A 25,892-nucleotide genomic window follows, 5' to 3' on the forward strand; every position below is an offset into this window, starting at 1 on the left:
GGAAGTTTGCCTAGTTCTTTCAAGCGTGATTCCAGGATGATAGAATATGAAACCATTGCAACACGACACCCACATCATCCCTCTGGCTCTGCTCTCCAGATCGGATGCTCGCTGTCTCTTGAGTAAATATCAGGTGGATGCCTGGGCTATTCCCTGTGGAAGCGCTTCACCCACTGTACTGACCCCTGCGTTACTGTGATGTCACTCCACTCACCTGTAAAACTCTGACCTGCAATATAGTTATTTCCACTTTTACAGCTGCTTGAAAACTACCGCTACAATTTACATGCATCATGACAGGTTAGAAAGTGGTAACTTTACTCCTCGGTTTTTAATCTCTGCTATCTTTTTGATCGCTGGACCAACCAAAACTTAACTGACTGCTTTTGAACTGAAGGCTAATGTTAAAGGTACCCTAAATTAATTTTATTCCTCTTCATTTGCATGTGTCTTCTATATTAAAAGGACCAGGGCTTTTTACTTACACAGGGATGGGAATATGACTCCCATTGCAAAGCAGTCTGATACATTCCTGGTTTTACTAGGTGTTTAAGACACCCCTGAGCTTACCTACTGTATACACTGTGGCTAATCAAGCTTGTAGTAAAACCTGGAATGGGTGAAACTGCTATGCAATAGGAGTCTTATTTCCATCCCTGTCTACAAGTAACAGAGGAAATTAAAATATTTCCTATGGCAGTTGTTTCATCTTGAATGGAACTTCCACAGGGTAAATTTACAGATATGAACTGGTCTATTGCCACAGTCATTATTATTTATTTCTTAGCAGACGCCCTTATCCAGGGCGACTTACAATTGTTACAAGATATCACATTATTTTTACATACAATTCCCCATTTATACAGTTGGGTTTTTACTGGGGCAATCTAGATAAAGTACCTTGCTCAAGGGTACAGCAGCAGTGTCCCCCACCTAGGATTGAACCCACTACCCTCCGGTCAAGAGTCCAGAGCCCTAACCACTACTCCACACTGCTGCCCTATATTTCCCAACCCCCATTTGTACAAATTTAAAATATTCATCACGTTTCATAAGGCTAAACATACTGAAGGCATGGCCCAAGCAAGTCAAAAATGCTGTGCTTACGTCAACTGTTTTAACTCTCGAACACAATGTTTTTCAGTATCGCAGGAGTTGGCCTGACTGTACGAAGGTTCACTTGAGACTCACTTCATTACATGGGGCTTCTCATCTACAGATTCCTGTGGAAGTCAGTCTGCAAGGTCATGCATTCTGGATAAACCACACAGAATCTCATGACACACTTTGTATAGTTCTGCTTCCCACTTGTTGGGCACTATATATATATAAGACCATTGTTTTCTGTGGGACTGTACAAAAAAAAAAAATACCAAATAGAATACCAATAATTGCGGTGGCAATAACCACGATGTTGGAACAATGGTTCCTTTGTGTGCATTTATATTTTATTGTGCTGCACACATTTCATTTTTACTGTTCATTTCCGGTGCCGGCAATATAATAAGCAAACATACGAAATTAGTGTTTAAAAAATAATAAATACAACTTAAGTACGGTATTTGGTGGTTTGATAAATGTTTAACAGATCTGCTGTTTGAATACTGCACACACAAATCGCTCTTATTGAGCCTTTGAAGTTCCACCGTGAAAACCGCATCTTGAAATCTAACAGCTCTGGACGCAAAACTATTTGGTTTTTTTTTACGGCTCTGTTCTCTTTAAAACTACACGTAGGCGTGACAAGTAGGATTTTCCCAGCCTGTGGCGTGACTTGTTCTACACGCAACGTTTTCTGCTATTGGTAGTTTCCTTTGGTCTGATTCAAGCTCATTTCCATATTTAGCTTCAATGAAAGGAAAAAAAAACCAAAAAACTCAACAGGCAGCTGAACTAGTCCCCTTCACGTCCACTTCGCGTAAAATAACGACCCGAGAAGGATGTTTGAGAGCAAGAAAGAAACGTTCAAGTTACTCCTGAGGAAAATAGACGCGAAAGCGGCACACAAAATGAAACACATCCTTTATGAAAGGTACAGTCTGAATATTTCTTACTGCTTCTAAACCGTTGTAATACGGACAGCGCGTTATTTTTCAGTTGTTGTGTGTTATTTTATTTATTTATTTATTTATTTGTAGTGGTAAATCGTTTCTGTGTTGCAATTTCGAACTGTTCAATAGACCTAACGACAATTCTGTACACGATCATGCGTTTTGTGCTTATCTTATTGCATTGTATGTCAACTAGAATACGATTTCCTGGAAATTTAAGGTAAATTCCATATGTGATTCTTACATCACTTCATTGCAAACGCTTATGACCATTAATACTACACAATGATGTTGAGTGTTCGTTTTTAAAAGTGATCCAATATTACCGTTTGATCTTTTTTTTTAATTGACATGTATACAGCAGTCAGAGATCTCCTACTGCATTGACAACTGGTCCAACTTCATAGCTTAATCAATCATATACATTGATGTCATTGAATACAGTACCTAACCTAGTCATATTACACTCATGGTGTGGGTTTGCTGTACACCCAATACGAGTTACTTTAAAATTGAGTCACTGTATTGTTGCATGGAACTGTTGGTAACATTAGTTTAGGCATCCCTGATAAGTGATTATAAACCATCTATAAACATGTTGTTCATTATGCTATTACCAATTATAGCATATGATTAGAAATGGTACTGTTATTTCTATACTTTTGCCATTGTTTTGTGTTTGCTATTGTTTATAATCAGTTATAAGGGATATAGTCTGTCTGCCGGTCTTTTCAGGTCTGTTTGTCTTTCTGTGCCTGTCTGTCTGTATGTCTGTTTCACCAATACCCACAGTGACAACACCAGTGTGCCAGGTTACCTGGCCTTTCCCTCGTGATTAAAGCCTTTCCCCAGGTATAGCTGAGCAGGCCGGTCTGGGGGAGGTGCAGTGAAAGATGTCTGTCTGCACTCCAGTGTCATTTTGTCAGGTATAGCTGACCCAGGAAGTAGTCGTGCGGCAGTTAAAGGTCACGTTGTGTTATTATCTTTAATCTTGTATTATTATTATTATTTTTATTTTGATCTCGACACTGAAAAAGAGCGCGATCAATCCCCGGCTGCCGCAGAACTTCCAGTTTACATTTTAAACGGCTTGTCTCTTTCGATGCCATACAACACAGTTTGGCCCCGTTGGGTATAAAATCCGAGCTGTGCTGTCTGAGACCGGTCAGCTCAGCTATACTGGGGACAGGCAGTGTAAACGAGACATTGTGCTGGTGCTGAAATCCTCTGAGAAGGGGATATAGTGGAGGCGGTAGCACATACAGTACGCACGTCACACTTCACATATTAACATGCTTCAGGAGAATCTGAACCAGTAATCATGACACTTGGTGTTCTTGACGTTCTTGTGAAGGTCACATGCTGGCGTTATATGATGGTATCAGTTTGTCTGACGTGCTCAAGAGAGGACAGCCCGTTTACACAAACATATGGTATTTCTAATATTGTGTCCAGGCCCATGGATATGGATTAGTGCCGAACATACTTTGGTGTGAAATTGCAAGTGACTGTGAAACCCTGCAGGTTCATACAATTAAAGGGAAGCGTGCTCAACAAGACCTTTATATCTCTGAGGCGAGACCGCTGCTGCAGTTCGTTTGCCACATGGGAATGACTTTTTAAAGAAAAACAAAGTCATGTCACTTCCCTTTACCCTGAGCACACAGACCATTTCAAATAGGGCTGCGCTCTGTTGAATCCAGCAGACCCAAGGGACCGACCATAAAAGGTAGCAGAGGGGGGAGGTTTTTGGGGACCAGGGGGGGGGGGAGATGGAGAGAGGTCGAAGCTTGTCAAAGGACAGTCACCTTTGAACTGCATCTGCAAATATCTCTTTTTTTTTCTGGGCCCTGTTCCATTTTTTCAGATAAAGTAGCTGTAATCCAAATTAATCTAACCATGAATATCAGCTGCCCAGTGGTTCTTTTAAACAGACATGCAGCATACCAATTTGAGGAAGTGGGGTGGGTTTGCAAAGGGCTGTTTTTCACTCTTATTATATGGTTCCTTAAGAGTTATTTTTGTGCACCACTCTGTTGAAACAAACCTAAATACTACGGTGTGCTATTTGGAGTTCTTAAAAACAGCTGTATGGGACTGTAGTTCCTGTAATGAAGGGGTAGTCTCTAGTCTCTGCCAAACGCATTATAAAGACTTGGAGTTTAGCTGATGTGGCAGATTACGCACAGCATAAATTCAGTGGTTTTCCTCAAACAGTGTGTTTTACTGCAAGTCCAAAAAGAAACATGTAAAAACAAACATTCCAAGTCAATGCAGTGAACACTAAAACAAGCCGTAGACTCAACTGAATGAATTAAAAAAAAAAAAAAAAAAAACTTTGCTCAACTTGCAGAAAAAAGAAAAATAAAGTCTTTTATTATTGAAGGTTACAATTGTGCAGCGGTGCTCTGTGCTGCACATAGGATACTGGAATTTTTGACAAATAATTCACAGCGATTAGTTAATTTCTTCTTTGTAGTTTATAATAAGCTTTGTATATTTTATTCCACTGGTAAAAAAAAAATCTTACTGCAGTGTGTAGGGATACTTTTAGCTTCTCGTGAAGGATTATAAACGACTTTTTAAAAAAAGTTAATATATAACTTCAAGGTTGTGTTCCTGTGTTATCTTCACAGCTGGTGGATATGAAAGACTATTTATGACCTTTTCTATCAGTGTGCTACTAAAGGGAAATGGCAAGATGAATGAGGGCGCTATGTGACTCTGAGACCAGAAGTACTGTATAATATAGAAGTGAGCTTTACTGTGTGCTTGTTACATTGTTTAAATACTTAATCTGGAAGCTGAATCACAAGAATACAAAATGAACAACAGGTCTGGTTTACAACTGATGGAGTGTTTTCCAGGACAGACGATTCACCTCGGTCACATTTTGCTACTTAAATTGAGAGAAGGCAATTCACAAAAAGACCACTGTACATTTTAAAAGAAGCACACAGCCACACTGTGTTATACAGCCCTTAATCAGCTTTAAATACAATATTGCAACCTAATACAGTAACTGACCCCATTGTCCACTATAATAAATAGTGAAATATTGAAAACGGTGAATTAGTGAAGAGCCCTTTCCAGTAAAGTATAATGCTTGTACAATGTACTGTTAACCTGGTCTGAATGTGAATTAACCACATTGCTGAATCATAACCGAGTCATGAAATAACATAGCATTGTGTTTAAAACGGGTTTCATGGCATGAGAGAATGGCAACACCTACTCTTTCTAAATCAGTATTACTGCTGGGGTCCTAATCCGGTGCTTGGACTGCCTTTGTATAGGTGCTGGTTATGTTTCCATTCAGTCATGTATAGAAGACTGTTGATGCCAGATGTCCATGTTTGTGGTTTGTCTTTATCAGAAGTAAGGGTCAGGGTTTCAGGTGCTTTGGTCCTCCACATCCTTTCACTCTCATCTGACGCTTTTTCCATTTCACCAGCCACGCAAAATAGTTTTGGTTCCATTTTTATGGCCTCATAAAGTGCCTTGTGATATTTCAAATCATTCTAGACACCTACACACACACACACACACACACACACACACACACACACACACACACACACACACACAGGCTCTTGTGGTTTATGGAGTCACCTGAACCCCTCGGTGCAATTACAGCCTTGTAATTCACTGCAGCCCATCAATTATTCTATATCTAATGTTAAACATGTCATATAGCAGAAAGAGGGCTTGGTGCTGTTGAGTTTATAAGTGTGAAAAACATTTTGATATCATGGGTTGCCTGGGGAGATGATGTGCTACCGTGGGCACTATTCTCAAGGCTGAATTCCACTAGTCTGAAATGGAGTTGTGCTTCTTTCAAACTGTAGGGGGCACTGTTTGAACATATTAAACCGCAAGCACTGCTGCCGGGGGCCGGCTTTACCATTGTGTCTTTACGTTTGCAGGAGATGTGTAATTGTGTATAATTGTACCATGTTTAGTTTCCTATCCGTGTGTCTATTTTATAATGCATACATGTTTGCTTTTTCAGTTAAGGGCAACTTCTCGCACTCCATAGGGTTCACACAAACTGTTTTAATTTAAAAAAATTTACCATCTTTGGCCATGGCCATTGGATACAAGATGCTCTCCTATGGGTGCTGGTCGTCTTCTAGAGTGCATTTGTAACACACATGTTACCAGGGGCTTGATTGTTCAGAATCTTGTTAGTATTTCAGTACTCTGCCTAAACCCCAGGACTGGATGCAGGGCCAGTGCAGTGAATCAGTGTCGTCCGGACTGCCCAAGCTGCCCCTCCACCCGCATTGTGCCGTGCATTTCCAACACCAGTATACTCCAGGCGTAGGTGCAAGTTACTAATATTTCCATGACACAAAGTACAAAAGCTGAAAAACAAACATCTTGGCTTCCAAGAACTGGGCGTGCACAGTAAAACTGAAAGTTAAGGAAATGAAAGTTATATCAGGAGGAGCCACCATCAACAGGTTTACACATTCCTCTGCGGTTCAGCCGATTTACTGTCTGTCAGTCAGTAGCTCACACCACTGTAGGTGCCTTTGTGCTACCTCTGACCCTATAGAAATGACTTTGCCATAAAAATGGCAGGGCTGCACTGCGTGACACCAGCACGGTTTCCTGTGCGTTTGTAAGCCCACTCGGAATGTGGGATAAACGCATTTTAATATCAAGCTGTTTAAAAATCTCTCTTTAAATGCTATGGCGTTGGCTAGGCCGATGTAACCAGTTTAGGGGTAGATGTACCAAGATGGGCCAGTCGCAGCGCAAACATACCGCAGTTTGCATTTTCGTTATGACAGTATCGTTAGTAAAATCAAATGAATAACTAGTGTGCTTTTTTTTGTACGTTAGCCTACTAGTAACTCAAAATAAATCATGCTGCTGCATTGTACACATTGGTGTACAATGTGAATAAAAGATTATTTTACTGGCTTTAGTGAAAATTAGGTACTTGGGTGTTCGTCTCAAAAATGCATTGAGCACAACTGGCAACGCACGAGAAAAATCAGACTGGGAAATGCCAGCAACAATTGCGACTTTAAAAAATGCTTTCAAAAGTTCTTAACAGTTTGATGTACTTGTAAGTGTCGCAATTGCCCACAGCTTTAGTACATCTCATTACAATATTTTTCTCATTAATACATTTGTTAAAATGATGCTAACAGTGTTGCGTTTGGTTAGTACATTTCACGCTACATGGTTTGCATGTGGTTTGCAACATTGCGACAGACGCAACACTTTAGTACATCTACCCCTTAATGTTTTATTAACTTGTAAATGTATCATCAACTGACTTTGGACTTTACTGCGTGTAAAGTGGAAGCAATTCAAAACAAAAAAAGTAACGAGACACAAACACACACGCACACTCTCTCTCTCTCAAGCATCTTACGAATGTATAGTTTATATATTTTAGTCTGTATTCCAAGAACAGTTAATCCCCAGTTCTGGATGCGAATACCTTTGACGATACAGTTGATCACCCGCCACACAAGAGCTTCAGATTCTCAGTCATCATCCTATTGCAATGTTGCCTCCAACTTTTGTCACGCGTTTAGAAATGATCTCTGTCTCGTTCTGAGAAACTGCAGTCCTTCCATTCGCTGCTCTACTAGAAAGTCCTTTCTTGGTTAGACTATTTGCTACCGGGATACCCTTTTTTAAATGTATATGTCTTGTTCCAAGAGCTCTTTTTTAAACAGCAGAGACTTAAGAATTGGGCTCCACGTACTTCAATGCATGATTTGTGCTTTATCATTCTGATCTGTGGTTTACTGTTTTTGCCTAAGGGACCCAATTTCTTATTGAATATGCGACAGGCAATAATCTACACCAGGGCTTCTCAAACCCGGTCCTGGGGACCCCCATGTGTCTTCTGGTTTTCATTCCAGCTGAGCTCTCAATTACTCAACCCTTAATTGAACTAACCATTTACTTAGTTAGATCTTTTTACTTGTTTTCAGCGCTTACACAGTTGCAGATTTCAAGTTAGCTGTAACATTTTAAATCTGCATCTTTCATTGATCAATGAATCTTTGAAGCTCGCAAAATGTTTTACTAGCTATGCTTTTATTATGGTTGTAATCTAAATGCTGGTGGTCCACATGATCATTAAATTTGACTTAATAAAAGAATTACGCATTTGTTATGATTTTGTGTGCCAGTCTTTTCCCCATGTTTGGGCTCACCTGTGCGCATATAGCAGGAAAAGATAAGGTATTCTGGTAACATCATTCCCCATTCCCTTTGTAGCTTATCATGGAAAAACAAACAATAAAACTACCTGTACAAGGACACTATCACCCAATTACTGCATTGCACCACACAGAGGGAGCAGGAGATTGGAAATTTAGAATGTTTAGGAAAAAATGAGATTGCAGTTGCTGGCAAGATCACAGGGTCCCTTAGACCACAGGAATGGGCCACTTTAGTCTTGCAGAATCGTTGTAATACAGGTCAAGTAGTTTGTTTAATTTAACAGTTAAGGACAGGGTTGAAACAAAGACCTGACCTGACCCTGCCCCTGCCATAGACCGTCGTTCTTTTTATTTGCATGCAACGCAACATAATCAGGATGAACTCAATAGTTGCAGTTTGCCCTGGAGAGGAATCCTTCGTAAACAGGAACCCAAAATAATTTACTCTTTTACCTGCAATGTTTTCAGATGCTCGTAGGTTGGTATCCAGCATGGAGGGGGTTACACGCAGGTGGTTGAAATATATGAAGGCCACAAACTTTTCTGGTTAAACAAGTATGCTCGCCAATCAGATTGCTTTGTGTGAAGTTTAATTCAATCTTAAAAAACATTTTACAAATTCCTTAATATTAGGACCTTTTAAATGGGTATATAATATATATATATATGGGTATATAATATATATATATAATGTTCCTTCTTTTATATATAGGTGAATTTACCTGCGTTGATTGTAAAGACAATAGCTATTCATCATAGAACGCCATCCCTGAGCTTGATATAAAACTTCTCGTCAAAACGTTTGTCAAAGAATTCTCTTTCAGTTACACGACACATTGTAACTGTTTTTTTTTAATACAGTTCTGGATGATAAGATTGTGGAGTGTGTAAGAAGGTGACAGTTTAGGTCCAGTCTTCAGTACAGCCGCTGCTCCTCATGTTATGGGGAAAATGTACTATTTGATTAGCTTTTGAACATCCTGTACAAAAATATACTGCAATACCTATCCGGTCATTTTCTGAACACGTTTCAATACTATAGAATACCCATAGTACTGTTTTGGAATAATAATGCTTTTTGTAGTATTATATATTATATCATTGACTGCATCACACAGTCACTGTGTTAAAAGACAGAATTCTTTTGGGCAGTCTGCCATGTCTTGTGACTCGTCAATCCATGTTGCGCAATTCAGGACCTTTACTTAGATATATATATAGATACTGTGCATACCTATATTATTTTCCATTGCCTGATAAAGATGTCGCAAACCTGTTCTCTGGATTGTTCTCTTTCATCCACCCCTCACAGTAAGAATGTCAGGAATCGCTGTAGAAATCGAGGGACTACAGTACGCCAGAGCAGAGGAAATGGAAAATTACATGTTCTGTCTCTGGGCATTTGAAATATGGGTTTTGATTCCAAGGTAAAATAAAAAATAAATAAATTGCGAAAAGCTTGACTAAATAAGACTTCGACCAAAACACTGGTCTATTTCCTTCTAGTTTTCTTACCTATCGTCCGCACTGAAAGAAAGACCATATGCCACATGTTTAACTACAGTTGTGGAGTGTTTCATGTAAATACGATAGATCATCTTTCTTGTATATATTTTGAAATGAGACTTAACTGACGTGTTTTACCTCAGTTTTCACTTCTCACCTGAAGAGACCTTTGTGGTCTCGAAAGCTAGTGGATCACCAACAAAATACTTCTTGATTTTCAAATAAAACCAGTCCCTTTTTATTGATGTTGAAATTGAGGCCTGTTACAGTATATATCCACATTACACTTGGCGCTACAAACCTGTGACCTGGAATTGTACCATTTAAGAAGCCTGTTGTTATATTGCCCAATTAAATTCAGTCCTAGCAATTTAAAACTCTTCTCGTTATTTGTCAGACAGAAAACCTGGTCTTTCCAGTATCTCCACCTCCAAGAGCATAGACAATAGCAGAAACATCGCTGCTAAGTTTATGCAATACGCAGTCTCATGATGAAATAAGTTAGCAAGACTTTAACGCTAAGCATGAACAGAAGATAATGGCAGATTCAGTATTTTCATCAAATAAGATGGAAAATTGCCAACCAGTCCCTGTCAAAATTGTTTACTATCGAAGTTGTTTCATCTTCAGTGGAACTACCAAATACTTGCAGAAATGTCATACTTTGATGTGGCTCAGATCCTGTGTAGGTCGACTTGTGAATTTCTGCCCATTTTAAGGTTGTTTTTTCCTACTTTTTGAATAATTTTTTTAAGTGAGCAGCAAATGATATATTCCTTTTAATATCATCTTTCAATATTTATCACATCTCATGAGGTCAAACACATGTTGTTTAAAAATGGTGCTTCTATATCAAATATTTCATTATTCATGTTGCAATAACACGCAGTGTAAACCTTGCATTTAGACTTGTGCTGTATATGATAGCCTTATTGTCCGAAGCTATTGTTGTTTGGGGATTCACAGTTTTTAATTTTGACAGTCTGTTTGCGTGTTATACTTCATTTAAATGATTTACCATGCAACATCTTGCCCATTCTCTCTTCTGCATTGTGCACTCATCGTTCATATTTTGCACTGAAAAGCTGACTGTCGGTTTTGGATGGACTTTGGTAGTTATTGCAGCTTTTCTGTACTGCTCGACCAGCAAAACAACAAGATTATTTATTATAAATGATTAGATAATGCTTGTAAAATAACATGCACCCCCGAAGTGTCAGAAGTATTTAGGTAAATAACATACGCACTTAGTTTCACAGCTTCTGGTTAACTTGCAGGGGAGGCTGGTTGTATTCTGGGTTTAGTTTCAAGTCCAGATGCAAAATGTGTTTGCCTATCGACTTAGCATAAATGAGTGGGCTTCTATCTCATACTCCACTTAATTTCCTAAAAAAGTTAAAACATGTTAAATTTCATTTTACTCTTTTATACTGGAAATTTTTAGTAACCAATTAAAGCGCAGTTACTTTCTTATGGTTACATTAATGTGGATGTGTAAAATGGAAAAGATTTTCGATGAGTATTGTTTAAATAACCTTAAGCCGAGGAAACACGAAGCCACAGAGTGGCTTGGAACTTGGTTTCAGGAGACTGCACGGCACACCAGGGGAGACTTGGGGTTTCATACAGCAAACTCAAACTAGGTCTCCTGGAACCAGGTTTCAAGCCACTGCTCTTACATCACTCCAGGACAGTGATTAATGGACCATGCTTACATAAGCGTGTGCTGAGGTGGCACACTTTTGTTTCACTCTTTGGCAGACCTTTGATCCCAACTGCTGCGGAGTGTAAAGACGTTTCCCATCCTAGCTCGCCTCTCTCATTGCTCCTGTGTCGGTCCCAATGTTAGCAGCATGGATAAAGGCAGATTCCCAAGGTTTCGGTACAGCTCTTTGGATATCCCACACTCTGTTGTAGTCGAGGAGTTGGATGAAACTGCAGAGCAGTAAGTATTTCAGGTTTTTTTTTTTTTTTTTTTTCTTTTTCTTGCCTGTCCTTTCGCCGGGACTTTTGTTTAAACAACAAAACAGTGGACAGCTAGATGTTTATTTATCAGGTTTAGTCATTTTTGTTAATCAGATCGAAGGGGGGCTACAATAATAACTAACTGAATAAATGCTTTTTTCAGTTATTATAAAAGTAACTCTCTGGTGCTCAAGTTTAAGGTCCTACGAGCTATATTCATTCAACTTTATCTGGAGAGAATTGTTTTGGAAAATTAAAAGAGTCGTATGGAAATAAATTGATAAATTAGGCTCTGTGTGTCAAAACATTGTGATTTATTTAGTATTTTGTGTGTGTATATGTGTGTGTGTGTGTGTGTGTGTGTATGTATGTATGTATATATATATATATATATAGGTTTGATAAGCATTGTGCAAGCATTACATGGTGATGCATAACACTTTCCACATCCAAGTGTTATACAGGTCAGCCGTTTTGAGAAAGCCGGTAGCATTATCAGCCTAAACAAATAACGAAGCAAAGCCTGTGAAAGAACAGTAATTTATCACCAGTTTGCTTTAGAGTGGCAGTGGCTGAAAGAATATTTATCTTGAATATAAAAAAATGTTACTGGCATGGTGGTAACCAACATAAAAACTCAACACACACACACACACACACACACACACACACACAGTCACAGTCTAAACACATTACACCAACACCACACACTACAGAGAGACAGAAAGGCACGTACAAGTGTACGTTCTCAAAGTTACAATTATAATCTAGTCTTATGCACGTAAAAAAAGAGAAAGAAACAAACAATGCTAATTGTTTAAATGGGGAATTAACACATCTTTAAAAAAAAAAAAAAGTACGTCTAGTAAAACATCCATATGTAATCCATCCTGCTCGGCCATCAGCCGATTCTGCATTATCCAAGTTATATTGCATAGCCAATCTAAAGTCCTTTGTCAGTCTACACGCTTACAGTCATAAAGGAGTAACAGTCAGTGGTGACTTTACAAAGGTGCCTGCCTGTGTTGTGTAAAAATAAGACCCTGTTGAACCTTTCTATCAGTAGCTCTTCTACCACTGCCCCTAAGCACAGACAGTCATAGAGTCAAGCATGTGATTCTGTTATGTGACATTATTCTACCTTGACCTTTTTGGATTAATTGAATCTGTGTATGTGAAGTAATAGCGTCTTATCTGTGAGGCTATCAATGCATAATAGACAAGGCTGTTTAATATGATGTTGACCTTGCTCGGTGCGCTGGCAATGGCAGGGCTATATGGATTACCTCATAAAATGAATTGAACCTGTCGTGGCCTTGTTCACCCGTGCTTCTTGTGCAATACAACCATGGACTTTTTTTTTCTTTTCTTGTCTCCCTTTTTAACATTATGATCTTGCTCCCTCGTATTTATATTTTCAGCTATTGCGTGTAGCAAGTTATGGACGAACTCCCCCGCATTGACAAAGATGTACTCCACAGCCACCTTTTTACCAAAGTGATCGTCAACGGTTTTGTAATGGAATCGCAAGAGCTGCTGCAGTGCCACATTGGTAGAATGGCACCACAGTGGCTTTAGACTTGCCAATGGAAAGAACCAATCCACATTGTTAATCGCATACCTTCCCAGATTAGTACCAGAAAATCCATCCATAACTAACAAAAACGACAAGGGTCATTCTATCAAGCAGACCAAATCCTGCTGTGTCCTCTATTTGTGGTGGATGATAAACCACCTGTGATTGAGATAATGGTGCTGGTGTGAATACAGAAGAGCCAGGAAACTCACACCCCACAAGCTTTGAATGTGGTCCAAGGTGGTAAAATGCCTAATAGTGAGGGTCTTTGACCTAATTTTTCTCATTGGGGGGATGAACATTTGGTGCACTGTTTCAATAAGACATAGCTGGAGGCAGTTACCACGCCTGCTTAAATAAAGAAGTGATGTAAAATGACGTGGTTAGCGTGCAAACAAAAACCTGTCTGGACTCCTTACAACAGGGCCAGAGTTTAGAAGCAGTGACAAACGAATTTCACTGTGTTTGTGCTTGGGGGACCTCCCTCTTAGACGGTCAGTCGAATCTGTGGTTTGCATTACCATCCAACGAAGACTACACTGAGATCCCCAAACGAATTTCCCTGCTAAATCAGTTGCAATGCTAGAAACCAGAAAAGACTTCAGAACAAACATTTTGAACAGTTTAAACTGCTGATCAAAAACAAGTCAATTAAATGCCCAGTGTACTGGATTGCTCATGGTTAAGAAGCTGCAGGATTTTGTTTCCTGTGAGTACCTCCACCATCGCATCCTCTTTGCAGAGCTTTGAAAGCTAATGTGAGGGGAGGGGAGATCTGGAGCCCCCTTCATGTCGTCTGGAAGACCTACAAGCATTTCAAGAGAATAAGCGATTTTAGCAGCAGCATCCTGGGGGGGTGGTAACGGTTCTATTTTACTTGTCGACTCGCAGTCTTTCATTGCAGAGGCTTGTATTTTGAGAAATCGGAAACCATCAGGCTTTGTGTGCTGTGAGAAAAGTCACCGTAGCTGGCAGCAAAAACCTCAAGTGATAAATCTACAGACATCTAGTTCCGGTTGAACTGTGGGAACTGATGTGTTAGCATGCTGCACTCGTTTCTGATAAACTGAATGAATTTATTAAAACGTTTCGCCGAGATTCCTTCATATGCCATTGGAAAACATTTACTTCACTTGATCCTGCCGTTACGATAGAACATAAATCTCACGTCATCGATAATGTATCTTGAACAATTGCGTGATCATGTCCCTCAATTATTGCAAACCACAGAAGAGAGTTGGAGGTCGTGCATACACAGGAAAAGTCCATGTAAATCTTGCAAATGCAAGTGATATCTAAAAAGATGTATCAGTAGTAATTACTGGAGACAACGATGCAGTTGCACTGGTGTATGCTTGCCTTAACATTTTGTGTTTTAAAAAAAAACTCTGTATAAAGAAAATGCTGTTAAATGATACAAAAGATGAAAATGACTTTCTTAATATGAATTGCTGGGCTCCTCCGCATGCCTTAGTTGTTTCTAACTGCAATCACGAATAGTTTGTTTCCTCTTCTGGAACAAAATATACTGCAACTTTGCTCTAGTGGGAAAGCGTAATACAGGAACTGTGGCATTCTGTTCTTTTCCTGGGTATTTTAATCCTCAATAATAAAACCACAGTAATGGTGTCAATGCAGGCAAAGCAGAATTAAGTTACAAGTGCCCAATATTTGGTAGTTTTAAAACTTGCTGGCTTTCAGGGATGTTGGGTTATTATCATTTAAAGGCAGTTTAAGTTGCAGACATTAAAGGCTCCCGTCTCTAAAGTATTCATGCTATTCTGTCACAACACTAAACAGGTTTGATCCAGCCTTGACCAGAAACAGCTGGGTTATGGTAAACACATGCAAGAGCTCTGGTTGCTTAGGGTTCAAGAACAACAATTTAAGAGGCTTTGCTAAACGACCACACATGATGAATACAGTTTCATGAATATATTTATGTAAGGTAGATGGGACACTTTTTTTTTTTAAATAAAATTAATTTAAAAAGCAGTGTTCTGTGAAAACGACAATCGTTGTCTGTATTGTTCAAAAACAATCAAAGCAATTTGCATCCCGTCATTATAGCGTGGAAGCTATGTAGTTAGGTGGTCATTTGTGTAGGTGTGGTGTGCAAGGAGGTGCATTTTGTAGTTTTGAAACACATTTTTTTGTATACCATTTCTATATGGGAAATTACCTTTTAAACATGTTTTGTTTGCTTTTGAATTTTTAATCTATAATTATTCTAAACACATACCACTGGTTCTAATCCAGGGATGGAAATAAGACCCATTGCAGGTTTTAATACAAGCTTCATTAGCTCCAGTGTATAGATAACAAGCTCAGGTGTGTCTTATTAAACTCATGGGGGTGAGTTTTCAAGTTTCAAATCCTGAACTTGGTCCAAAAGCTTCTGTCAAACCTGATTGGTGCGGTGTGAATTGAAAGCCCCGCCCCTCTCAAGGACGGCCCATTGATTACAGCATAAGAAAAACTCCAAAGGGAAGTGAAGTCAGATACACTGAGTCAACAGAGAGGCTGCTTGGACAGCAGAAACACATTTCTGACGATTTGAGGTAAATATACAGGAGTTTGCTTTGATCACTATAGAATTCTCTTTATTTTATATGAAAGCTAGAAGTTTAATATTTAGCATGTTACTTTATACAGTATTACCTGTATTCACTTGTAAGGAGTTATGTACAATTATGGGTCACATTAAAATACGTGCTTGTTTATGATGCTGTTTAGTTCGTATTGCACACCACACAACCAAACACATGTATACTGTATGTGGCAGTCAATAGAAATCCACAGGTTTGGTTTACACATATCTGGGTTTCAATTACTGAGCCTTATTATCAACTGTTACCAGTCGCTGGATAGGTAGTTAATGTAGGTACACAGAAAGATATTATTAATACTGTGACACGGTACTGTCGGAGTAGTAGAGACACGGTAGTATGTGCAATGGTTCTGTGTTTTGTAACTGAAGTCATTGTTCTTGTAATGAAATAATCTAAGCTGTAGTGCAGCAGGATGAGCCAGACTGCAGGTGCCGCTTCCTCTGTGACCACACTCCATTAAACAGGTCAGGTCACATCTAGCGGAGTTCAAAAGGTCTCACTGCTTATTTCCTCCGCAGTAAAAACCCAAAGAGAGAAACAACGCACAATAAATTGCTCTGAAATGATATCCTACTTCAAACGGAATAGGAGAGGAACAATCGTATCATTATATTTATACCGATAACTTGAAACAGACACCGCAATCTGTAATATTTCGGTAGACCATTAGTATCAACTGCTAGTATCAACTACGGTATATAGCCTGGCCCTGTGTACACTGCAAAGCAGATTGGGTCAGCTGAGTTGGTTCACATTATTATAGGATTGGTATAGAATGAGGAAAAGATAACTGGCAGGCACACAGGTAGCCCCTTACTCCACATGATGCTGTGTATATTATATAGAGCTTGTGTCCCCTTCCTCACGATCAAAGGCAGTGTGTGTCTACCTGCAGTCTAATGAATGGGTCTTGAAATATGTGATTCGCAGTGGTGGTTTTGAATACACGCTTCTACCATTAAAGTTTCACCTGTTAACAAAATAACCCAGCCTTAATAATCAGTTCATCTTACAACGTCGTATTGTTAAGAGATTTTTTTTTTTCTTGCTGTGTTAAATCAAGGTAATTGTGAGATTTTGTATTAGACTCATTTTGATGTACAAACCCTAGCTTTGAAGTGGAAATGTAAAGAATCAAGTCATTTCTTGTATTCAGTTGGCATATCAAACCCATAGGGGAATGGGAGTTCAGTTTTATTTCATACAGTCCTAGAATTGCAGTTTTAGTTAACTGCCTACACAAGCCTTCAGTACTGCTGTGTTTAGGAGTGCCATACAAAAGCATCTAAATTAACCCTGACATCACAGGGAGAGGTTTATTATTGTCACAAAGGGCTAATACCACTCCTTGCATTTGGTAAATTCAATTGAGTAAAAACAGGAACCAAATATTCATTATCAAAAAGGTTGTCAATGTTATGTTAGAACTTGAGGACATCAGTCAAGCGTTTCCCCGTCCAGAACTCCAGTCCTGGTTGTAAAAAGCTATTGCTGAATACGTTGCTCTGTAGTATTCAATTGTTGTTCTTTTTCTCCTAGCTCTCAGGTGGAAAGCAAAGTGAACTCTGAGAAACTCAAAAAGGAGAAGAAGAAGATGGGGCTGCAGAAGAAATCACAGAGTCTGGAGGAAGCCCAGCTGGCAATCCAGCACAGAGACAAGCACCAGCCCCTCAACAGGTATCCTTATTTAGTCATTTAGCAGACGCTTTTATCCAAAACAACTTAGAGACTAGGGGGTTGAACTATGCATCACAACTGCTGCTGCAGAGTTACTTGTTTTACATCTCATTCGAAGGACGGACCACAAGGAGGTTAAGTGACTTGCTCAGGGTCACACAAAGTGACCTCCTGGTAACAAGCCCCTTACTTAACCACTGGACCACCAAGGTATAAACCGATACCAAAATCTTCTGGTGCACTTACAGCTTTTTATATTTGTATGTGCGTGTTACGGATGAAAAACAAGAGACTCCATTCTTGATTTTAACCAGATTTAACCACATGAACTATGACATGCAAGTGTCCCAGGACAGAAGGGGGATAACCGTACATATCTGGCTTTGTGTTCTCACAGATCTCAGACCTTTGATTTAGCGTCTACTAAAAATGACGAGCAAGAGAAAAGCCTGGAGAGGAAGGGGTCCCTCACCAGCAGTCCGAGTAAAAGCAGTGTAAGTGCTATGAACAGAATTTTGATCTTTTGATTTAACATCATGTAATCAAAGAAACTACAAAATGAGACTGCAAAAGTCTACTGGAATAGTAGTAGTATTTCATGTTCGATTTCAAAATGTTCTTCAGTTTGTACACCTTACTGTCCCCACACATTAAAATATTCTCTGCGTTATTATTTTGCAGCAGAGTTATTCAAAGCACAACAAATCCTTCCACAAGCTGTTCAGAGAGATTCCTGAAGAGGAGCCACTAATGAACAGTACGTTTGCTTTTACTTATTTATATAGCATAAGGTTTGTAACAAAAATGTTAGAAGATCTGCAGGATTTATTGTGTTAAAAAAAAAAAATACATAGCATTATTTTAAAGGAATTTATTTACCCATTGAGATACTGCAATTGCAAACAAAGGGTTAGAGATTAGAAGGACCTGCTGATTCAGTTCCTACGCACTTGTACTGTACGATTACCACAAGCCCACTCGCTACACCTACGCACATTCACACCAAGCGAACAGCAGAGTTACATATTAGAATTCTAGAGTACCATTCTATATGCCCTTTTATATACAATAGAAAGGGGATCGACTTTGTATGCCTAGTGTACACATTTTTAGCACAGTGTAGCCTTGTAAATTGACATTTTTAGAGCACTACAAATTGAAATGGCTACTGTACTGTAAACACTAAATCAGATGTACTCATGACTACCTATGTGCGAACACTGTGAGGATAACAGAAATCCTGTCTGAGCATCTCCAGCAAAATGATCAAACAACAGACGCCTTCAGCGGAGTTTATTACTTTTTGACTACAGTAGGATGCCACTAAAGTGAAACTTGCCCTCTGCCAGAGGGACAGTAACTATAAGGCTGATGAGAAATCATTTCTAACCCGCATCTCCGCCTGTCTAGGTTTCACCTGCGCTCTGCAGAAGGAGATCCTGTACCATGGCAAGATGTATGTGTCCAACAACTACATCTGTTTCTATTCCTCTGTGCTCCTCAAAGAAACCAAGGTGGGTGCCCGGTTACCTTGCCTGTACTGGGAAAAGAGCACATTCTTCACCTTGATCTCCCTCCCACTTGGGCTAACACACGCTGTTTTCCAGGTGGTGATCCCAGTGTCATCTGTAGCAATCCTGAAGAAACAGAACACAGCCCTCGTGGTGCCCAACGCACTGTCCATCCGCACCACCGATGGAGAAAAGGCAAGGATCATATTACTGCAGCGCAATGCAGCAGTGTGGAGTAGTGGTTAGGGCTCTGGACTCTTGACCGGAGGGTCGTGGGTTCAGTCCCAGGTGGGGGATACTGCTGCTGTACCCTTGAGCAAGGTACTTTACCTAGATTGCTCCAGTAAAAACCCAACTGTAAGAATGGGTAATTGTATGCAAAAATAATGTGTAAAAAATAATGTAATTGTATGTAAAAATAATGTGGTATCTTGTAACAATTGTAAGTTGCCCTGGATAAGGGTGTCTGCTAAGAAATAAATAAATAATAATAATAATAATAATTTCTAAGCCTTCATTCAACCTGGTTAAATTAGAGAAATCGTTTTCATTTCTGTTACAATTGGTTTTAAAAAAAACATGGAATTGTACTGGCCAGATGTATTAGGACTTCAGTAAAATCAGTAGCCATATGTCTATCCCCTTCAGTCACTGTGTGTATAATTGTATCACATGAAGTTTCCTATCTCTGTATCTACTTTATAATGCATATATGTTTTTGTTTTCAAAGTTTTGACAGGGCAGCTTCTCGCACTCCACAGAGTTCACACAAACGGTTTTAAAATTAAAAATAAAAAAAATAAAAAAATGACATTTTTAAATCTTGACCGAAGCGGGTGAAGGCATTACAGATATCCGTACTATGATATAGAATTGATGCATCCTATATACATTTCTCTTTTATAACTTGGGTGCCCAGTTTTAAATGTATGCCAACTCTGTGGGACATGAGAAGATGCCCTGCCAAGTTTGTGTGCATTATAAAGTACAGCACAGATAGGAAACTTAACGTGGTACCATGATACCCACAATAACCACAGGGAATACGGGTTGATGCTACACACACTGTACATTATATTAATAGGAAACTTCATTCAGGCTGGTTCGATTGAACTATATCCTGTTCATACTAACGTGTCTGTCTCTGTCCTTTACAGTTTATTTTTGTGTCTTTGCGAACACGAGACGTAACTTTCAAGCTCCTGAAGTCAATCTGCAATCCCTCAGAGGTAAGTCTCTATACATAGGCTGGGATTCCACTTTATTCATTGTGCATCATTATTAGCAACATCTTAAACTGAGGGAACATGGCACCACTGGTGTGCCGTGCAGGGGCCTGAAACCTAGTCTCCTGAAACCAAGTTCCAAGCCACAAAGTGTCTTCGTGTTCCCTCAGCTTTAGAAGTACCAAGTAACACAAGTAAAACTTCATTAAGTCAGTTTCTTCTTGTTGAATGAATTCCCAAAAAAAGAGACCCCATCCACTTACAGCTGTATTCTATCTACGATATAAATGTTTGTTAACAAATGCAAATTAATTCCTAGTTCCATTCTTCTATTGCAGGATGCCAGTGCAAACAGCAGCCCGGTGTTTTCCTCTGCAGAGACAAGTTTTGACACTCCAGGGAAACACTTGGTAAAGAAAAACACACAGGCCTCATTGATTTCCAGATTTTTAGCCAGTTGGAAGCTACTGTAAAAAAATGTTATCGGAGTTTCCTGTAAAATCTAACTTGAGTTCAGCTGACTGCGAACACAAGCTGTACTGTGTATCTGTTTTCTAAATGAAACCTCTTCATCACAGAACTCCAGTCAGTCCAGCTTGGACCAGGAGCAGGAAACGCAGCCGGATTCCCTGGGGACTCCGAAGCACAGCAAAGGTGATTTATTAAAAAAAAAAGAATGTAATTACATTCAAGTGAAAAAAGTACTGTACTGCAATTTATCAGTCTACCAAAACAGTTTTTTCTTTTATCCTCAAAACTATTTGCTGTGTCTCTCCCTGCCAAATGAGTGCCACACTCTTCAGCATTCATTTCAGCCTATAGAACACGTGCCCCTTTACAAGCTGGAATCAGACCATTTTTGGTCTGTCTAAACAGGTTATACAGCAGCTGTTCTTCCTTGGTTTCCTATATTCACAGCACTGGGTTGGTTTTGCATGTATATGGCTTCCAGATTTACCTTTATCAGTAGCCAATAAAGGTTTACGGTCACAGCAAGCTTTGGCACTGCGTTATCATTATGTAAAAGTGACAGAACGATAAGCAGTGTAGCCTTGCAATATGACTTGACCTTTTTTTCACCCCAAGCTGTCGGCCAGGATATTAGCAGTAAACACCTAATTAAACATTTCAACAATTAACCACTAATTATCTGATTTACAGATCCATCACAGCAATTGAATACAATCCATTCGCAACTCAACAGTGAGGACAAGGGGGAGGATCAGACAGACAGGGCAGTGGAACAGCAAGCAGGTACTTTCCAAATTATTTTTTATGTCACCCTATGGGGTGGAATAGCCTCACCTCACATTTACAAGCAGTGGTATTAATGTAGTTCACACTATGAAGAAAATATTGCTTCCCATAAAATAAATGATCAGTTTTAAATATGCAGTATAACTTACCAGCTTTAAACAAAATGCACAACTACATGTGCAAGCAATGGCAAGTTGAATGTCAGCAATTTAAATTATTCAGCGTTTTCCAATGCACTTTTTTTTGTGTGTGTGATTTGCAGCCGATTCCTGGGTGTGGACAATCACTCGGAAAGTGAACTCGTACATCATGCCGCACGAATCCAACTCCATCAACATGCTGCTTATCATCTACCTGCTACTGTAAGCACACAATATATTGAACACTTAAAATAAGAAGGGAGCGAAGTAGGTCTTACTTCATGGTAGGCATCATCAAACTCAAGCAAAACGCAGGACAAACCTCAAGACCACACATTGTGAAATAAAGAACAAACCCCTACTGGCATGTAGAATGGAGCTTGCAATGCATACAATACAATCAGTGTAAACGAGATTGCTGTAGCGAGGTTTACTCATCATCCCCCAGTTTCACAAGTTGCGGATGGCCCATCACAGCACTCAGTGGTCTCCATTGTTATAGGTGTTGTATGTATCCCACCCAACATTTATACATAGTTATAGGTGTTGCATGTACTCCACCCAACGTAAACTACTTAAAACAAGCCTTGTTGAAATGTTTTACCTAATAGATGGTGCTATTACACATGCAATAGTGCTAGGTTTAAGAAATACTACAAGAAACTAAGACATGCCAACATTTCAGCTAGAAGTCTTTTTTTTCCCCAATGTCACAAAGACATCGTATAGCATTGACCATTGCTGGCAATGCCAATGGTTTTTCATGCAGACACACTGGTGAGACTGGGCTCAATCTCTGTGTCTGTGCCTCCTCATCACAGGGTGGTTGTTCTTCTCCTGTCCTCTGGGTATATCGGGCTCCGGATACTGGCACTGGAGCAGCAGTTGACTTCCATGGGTGCCTGGCCTGACGTCTCTATGCACAGCGGGTAAGCGTTTACAAAAGGGACCCTCTTTATTGGTGTCGGCTGCTGTTTTTCATTGTAACTGCTGAATAACAAAGAGTGTGATAACTCTGTGCTGTTATTTAACAGTAGAAAAAAAAAAAAATCAGCAGTAACCTTTTATTATAGTTTATGTTATTTTTCCAAACTCTTAGGACAATCTTAGGGTACATACAGCCCTTCCTATAGTTCACAAAAATGAATCCAATAAGACACCCGGTATATTGACATGCTGGTTAACTGGGCCCAGGAGTCTCTTCATGCTTCGCTGTTCAGCAAACCTGGCTCCACACTTTGACATTGGAGCTTCACTCCATTACAGGATTTCAGTTCAGTATCGGTAGGTTTGGTGTGTGAATGAGAGCTTACTTAAACCAATCTCTAATCCCCTAGCTTTCTTTATCTGGCAATACTATGCCAAGTTGTTTCAGCGGCAGAGCAAAACACACCCACGACTGAGAAATAAAAATATGTAGATTGTTTTATTTTTCAATTCCTGTCAAAGGAAGGGCGCTGGCCGATCTCAATACAGATACTGCTGTTTAACTTTAGAACAAATGTGAACTAGTCTACAGAATAACGCAGTGAATAACCCCAAGCCTTTCCTCCTGCTCGCAGGTACAAGGATGCCTAACCGCTTCGCATTGCAGACGTCCTGTCGTCTGGATTGATCAAAGCCCTCGCTGGCTCAAGCCCTCTCGGGGAGATGCGAGTGGAACTCTGCTGCTCAGACTGCGACGGAGGAGAATGAATCCTCAATGCTATCGTGTCCACGCATCTTGTAATTTGAATGACAGTTAACAGCGGAGAGGCAGAGGTTCAAGCCACACACCAGGGATTGTTTGCGCTACCTACCAGTACCTGAAGAAGCGGCTTGCTAGCTCGCAGGTATCCTTTTAGGCCAGTGCAAAAACCCAAAGCCAAAACTGCTGGAAAAGATGACCTGACAATCGGAAGTTCATTGAAGCACTCCTGTGAATGATCGTAAAGGCATATTTTGAAGAAACCTTTTCAATGCATCCTGGCCGATCCACTTTTTTTACAGCATTACTGTATGTTGGGAAAGCTAACAGAGGTGATGCCATGTTTACAAACTGTGAATTAACAGTGCAATATTCCTACTATATCAGGACTTCCTTGGGTCTTAACAATATTTTTTTGGGGGTATTACATTTCTAGCATTACGTACTTTGTAGCTTTTTTACTTGATGCAACATCAGGAATAATGTTTAAATTTGTAACAGCATTACCTACATCAGTAAACCGGTTCTTTTTGTAAAGTACAGTTTGTATATATTATTATTACTTATTTCTTAGCAGACGCCCTTATCCAGGGCGACTTACAATCATTACAAGATATCACGTTACACATTATTTCACATTATACAGATCACATTATTTTTACATACAATTACCCATTTATACAGTTGGGTTTTTACTGGAGCAATCTAGGTAAAGTACCTTGCTCAAGGGTACAACAGCAGTGTCCCCCACCGGGGATTGAACCCACGACCCTCCGGTCAAGAGTCCAGAGCCCTAACCACTACTCCACACTGCTGACACCTGATTGATCATACAAAGTGCCAGGGGAATGTACATTATAATTTATTTTTTTGGATCCTGATCTATTGAATTGTTTGTTATGAAAGAATATTCTGTTAACCTCTTAGGACACAGTGAAGAAACTGCTTATAGTGCTCAATTGTCCCTCGTACAAGAAGTGATGTCACAAAGCAAAATGTGAAAATAGAACTCTATATTCCCATTGCAAGTTAGCTCTGAGACACTCACAAAGGCAATTCTATACCAAGCAGTGAATCCTACAGGGTGAAAGAGGCAGTACAAGTTTACTGAACAAAAAAAACACAATTATTTAAGTACAAGAGCAGCAAGTCCAGGATTTGACAGCAAGCTGTTTTAAAAACTGGAACACAAAAAAAAAAAAAAAAAAACGTAAGGTCAGCTAGTTATCATACTCTACATTTAAATGCAGAGCAAGCAACGTGCACAGTAGGATCGCAGCAACAACCATCTGCTTTCTAACTTATGGATGATCGGTGTTTAGATTTTGTGGAAATTTTGAATTCCAGTATCTCTCCCCTCTGTGTTTATTTTTCTTGCTTTAACCTTTAATATAAGGCATTCAGGCTTTTACTATTTTGTAATGGAGGTTGCAATAAGGGAACCAATTGCGCATGCATATGTAAACCCATATATCCTTTATATGTAGTTTTTAAAGACTGCACCAGTATGTATTTTAAACTCAGTATTAACTTTACAACATACCTCAGCACAAGTAGCTTTTTTCTCAATGTCAATCAAACAGTGCTTTAACTTTTGGTGAAAAGGAAAACGTTATTAAGGCCAATCTCGTCTACAAAGCCGTATTACTGAACTTCTGTACACCTCCAATGGGGGTTTAATCAAGTTCCTCAGGAATGTATTGTTCTTATTGCATGGAATGGTAAGACTTTTTTTGTTATGTAGCCAAGTGTAGAATAACGAAAATGGACTTGGCATAAAACAAACATTCAAATGAATAATGGGTGTTTGGATATCATTGTAACACAATTGTGTTACACTGAAGAAATCATTAGCAGCAAACATCAGCAATGGCAACACAGTGGATCTGGATGAGATGTTGCAGCCTTACTGTTCTGGTAGTGGGACACTGCAATGGATTTGTATAGACCTGCGCTATCAGTAAGCCAATACGAACATGGAACAAAGACAAGCACAACAAGTTCTGTGTTGCCTTATTTACACTCCAAACACCGCAAGTTGTTTTTTTTTTGTATGAATTTCTACTGGATAATGTTATTTAATTATCTGTGATGCTGCGAACTGTTTTGCTTATTGAAGTAACCTAAATGCAGAGTTAATTATTTGTATTTTTGCACAATTTCTTTTTTTCTGTGTTTTATTTTTGTTGATCTTTTTGAAAGGTTCATTTATTGTATGGTTGGTATATTTGTGTGCGCTTCTTTGTCAATAAATGTTTAATTGTATTGGTTATCGAGTTGGTTGACCTTTTTTTTAAAATGAGATGCGTTTTAAATTCAGAAGTGTTGAAATCAGCAAGGCGTTACACTGATTGGCAATTTAAACAGAAATTAATAATTAAACAAACTTCACTAAAATGCTAATTTTCAGGGACACAATGTATTACATCTGCATTAGAATCTGCCCAGGGCACTGTGGTAAACATACTTCCTTTGCAAAAGCGTCAT

At 39.3% G+C, this 25,892-nt stretch overlaps 1 protein-coding gene across 2 annotated transcripts; it reads left to right on the forward strand.

Annotated features, from left to right (window-relative positions):
* Nucleotides 1-1,797: 1,797 nt before the first annotated feature.
* LOC117401330 (GRAM domain-containing protein 2B) lies at nt 1,798-25,675 on the forward strand. Of its 2 annotated transcripts, none has more exons than XM_034001925.3 (13): nt 1,798-2,032; nt 17,447-17,584; nt 17,982-18,078; nt 18,266-18,341; nt 18,995-19,098; nt 19,192-19,290; nt 20,253-20,324; nt 20,660-20,731; nt 20,900-20,975; nt 21,483-21,575; nt 21,841-21,940; nt 22,540-22,647; nt 23,281-25,675. In XM_034001925.3, the coding sequence occupies exons 1-13, from the start codon at nt 1,941-1,943 to the stop codon at nt 23,294-23,296; spliced, it is 1,143 nt and encodes a 380-aa protein (XP_033857816.3). In that variant the 5' UTR covers nt 1,798-1,940; the 3' UTR covers nt 23,297-25,675. The 2 variants fall into 2 exon arrangements, with proteins under 2 accessions (XP_033857816.3, XP_033857817.3); XM_034001926.3 differs by lacking the exon at nt 1,798-2,032 and adding an exon at nt 11,593-11,699.
* The last annotated feature ends 217 nt before the right edge of the window (nt 25,676-25,892 follow it).

This window comes from Acipenser ruthenus, chromosome 49 (assembly GCF_902713425.1).
Source record: "Acipenser ruthenus chromosome 49, fAciRut3.2 maternal haplotype, whole genome shotgun sequence".
NCBI lineage: Eukaryota > Metazoa > Chordata > Actinopteri > Acipenseriformes > Acipenseridae > Acipenser > Acipenser ruthenus.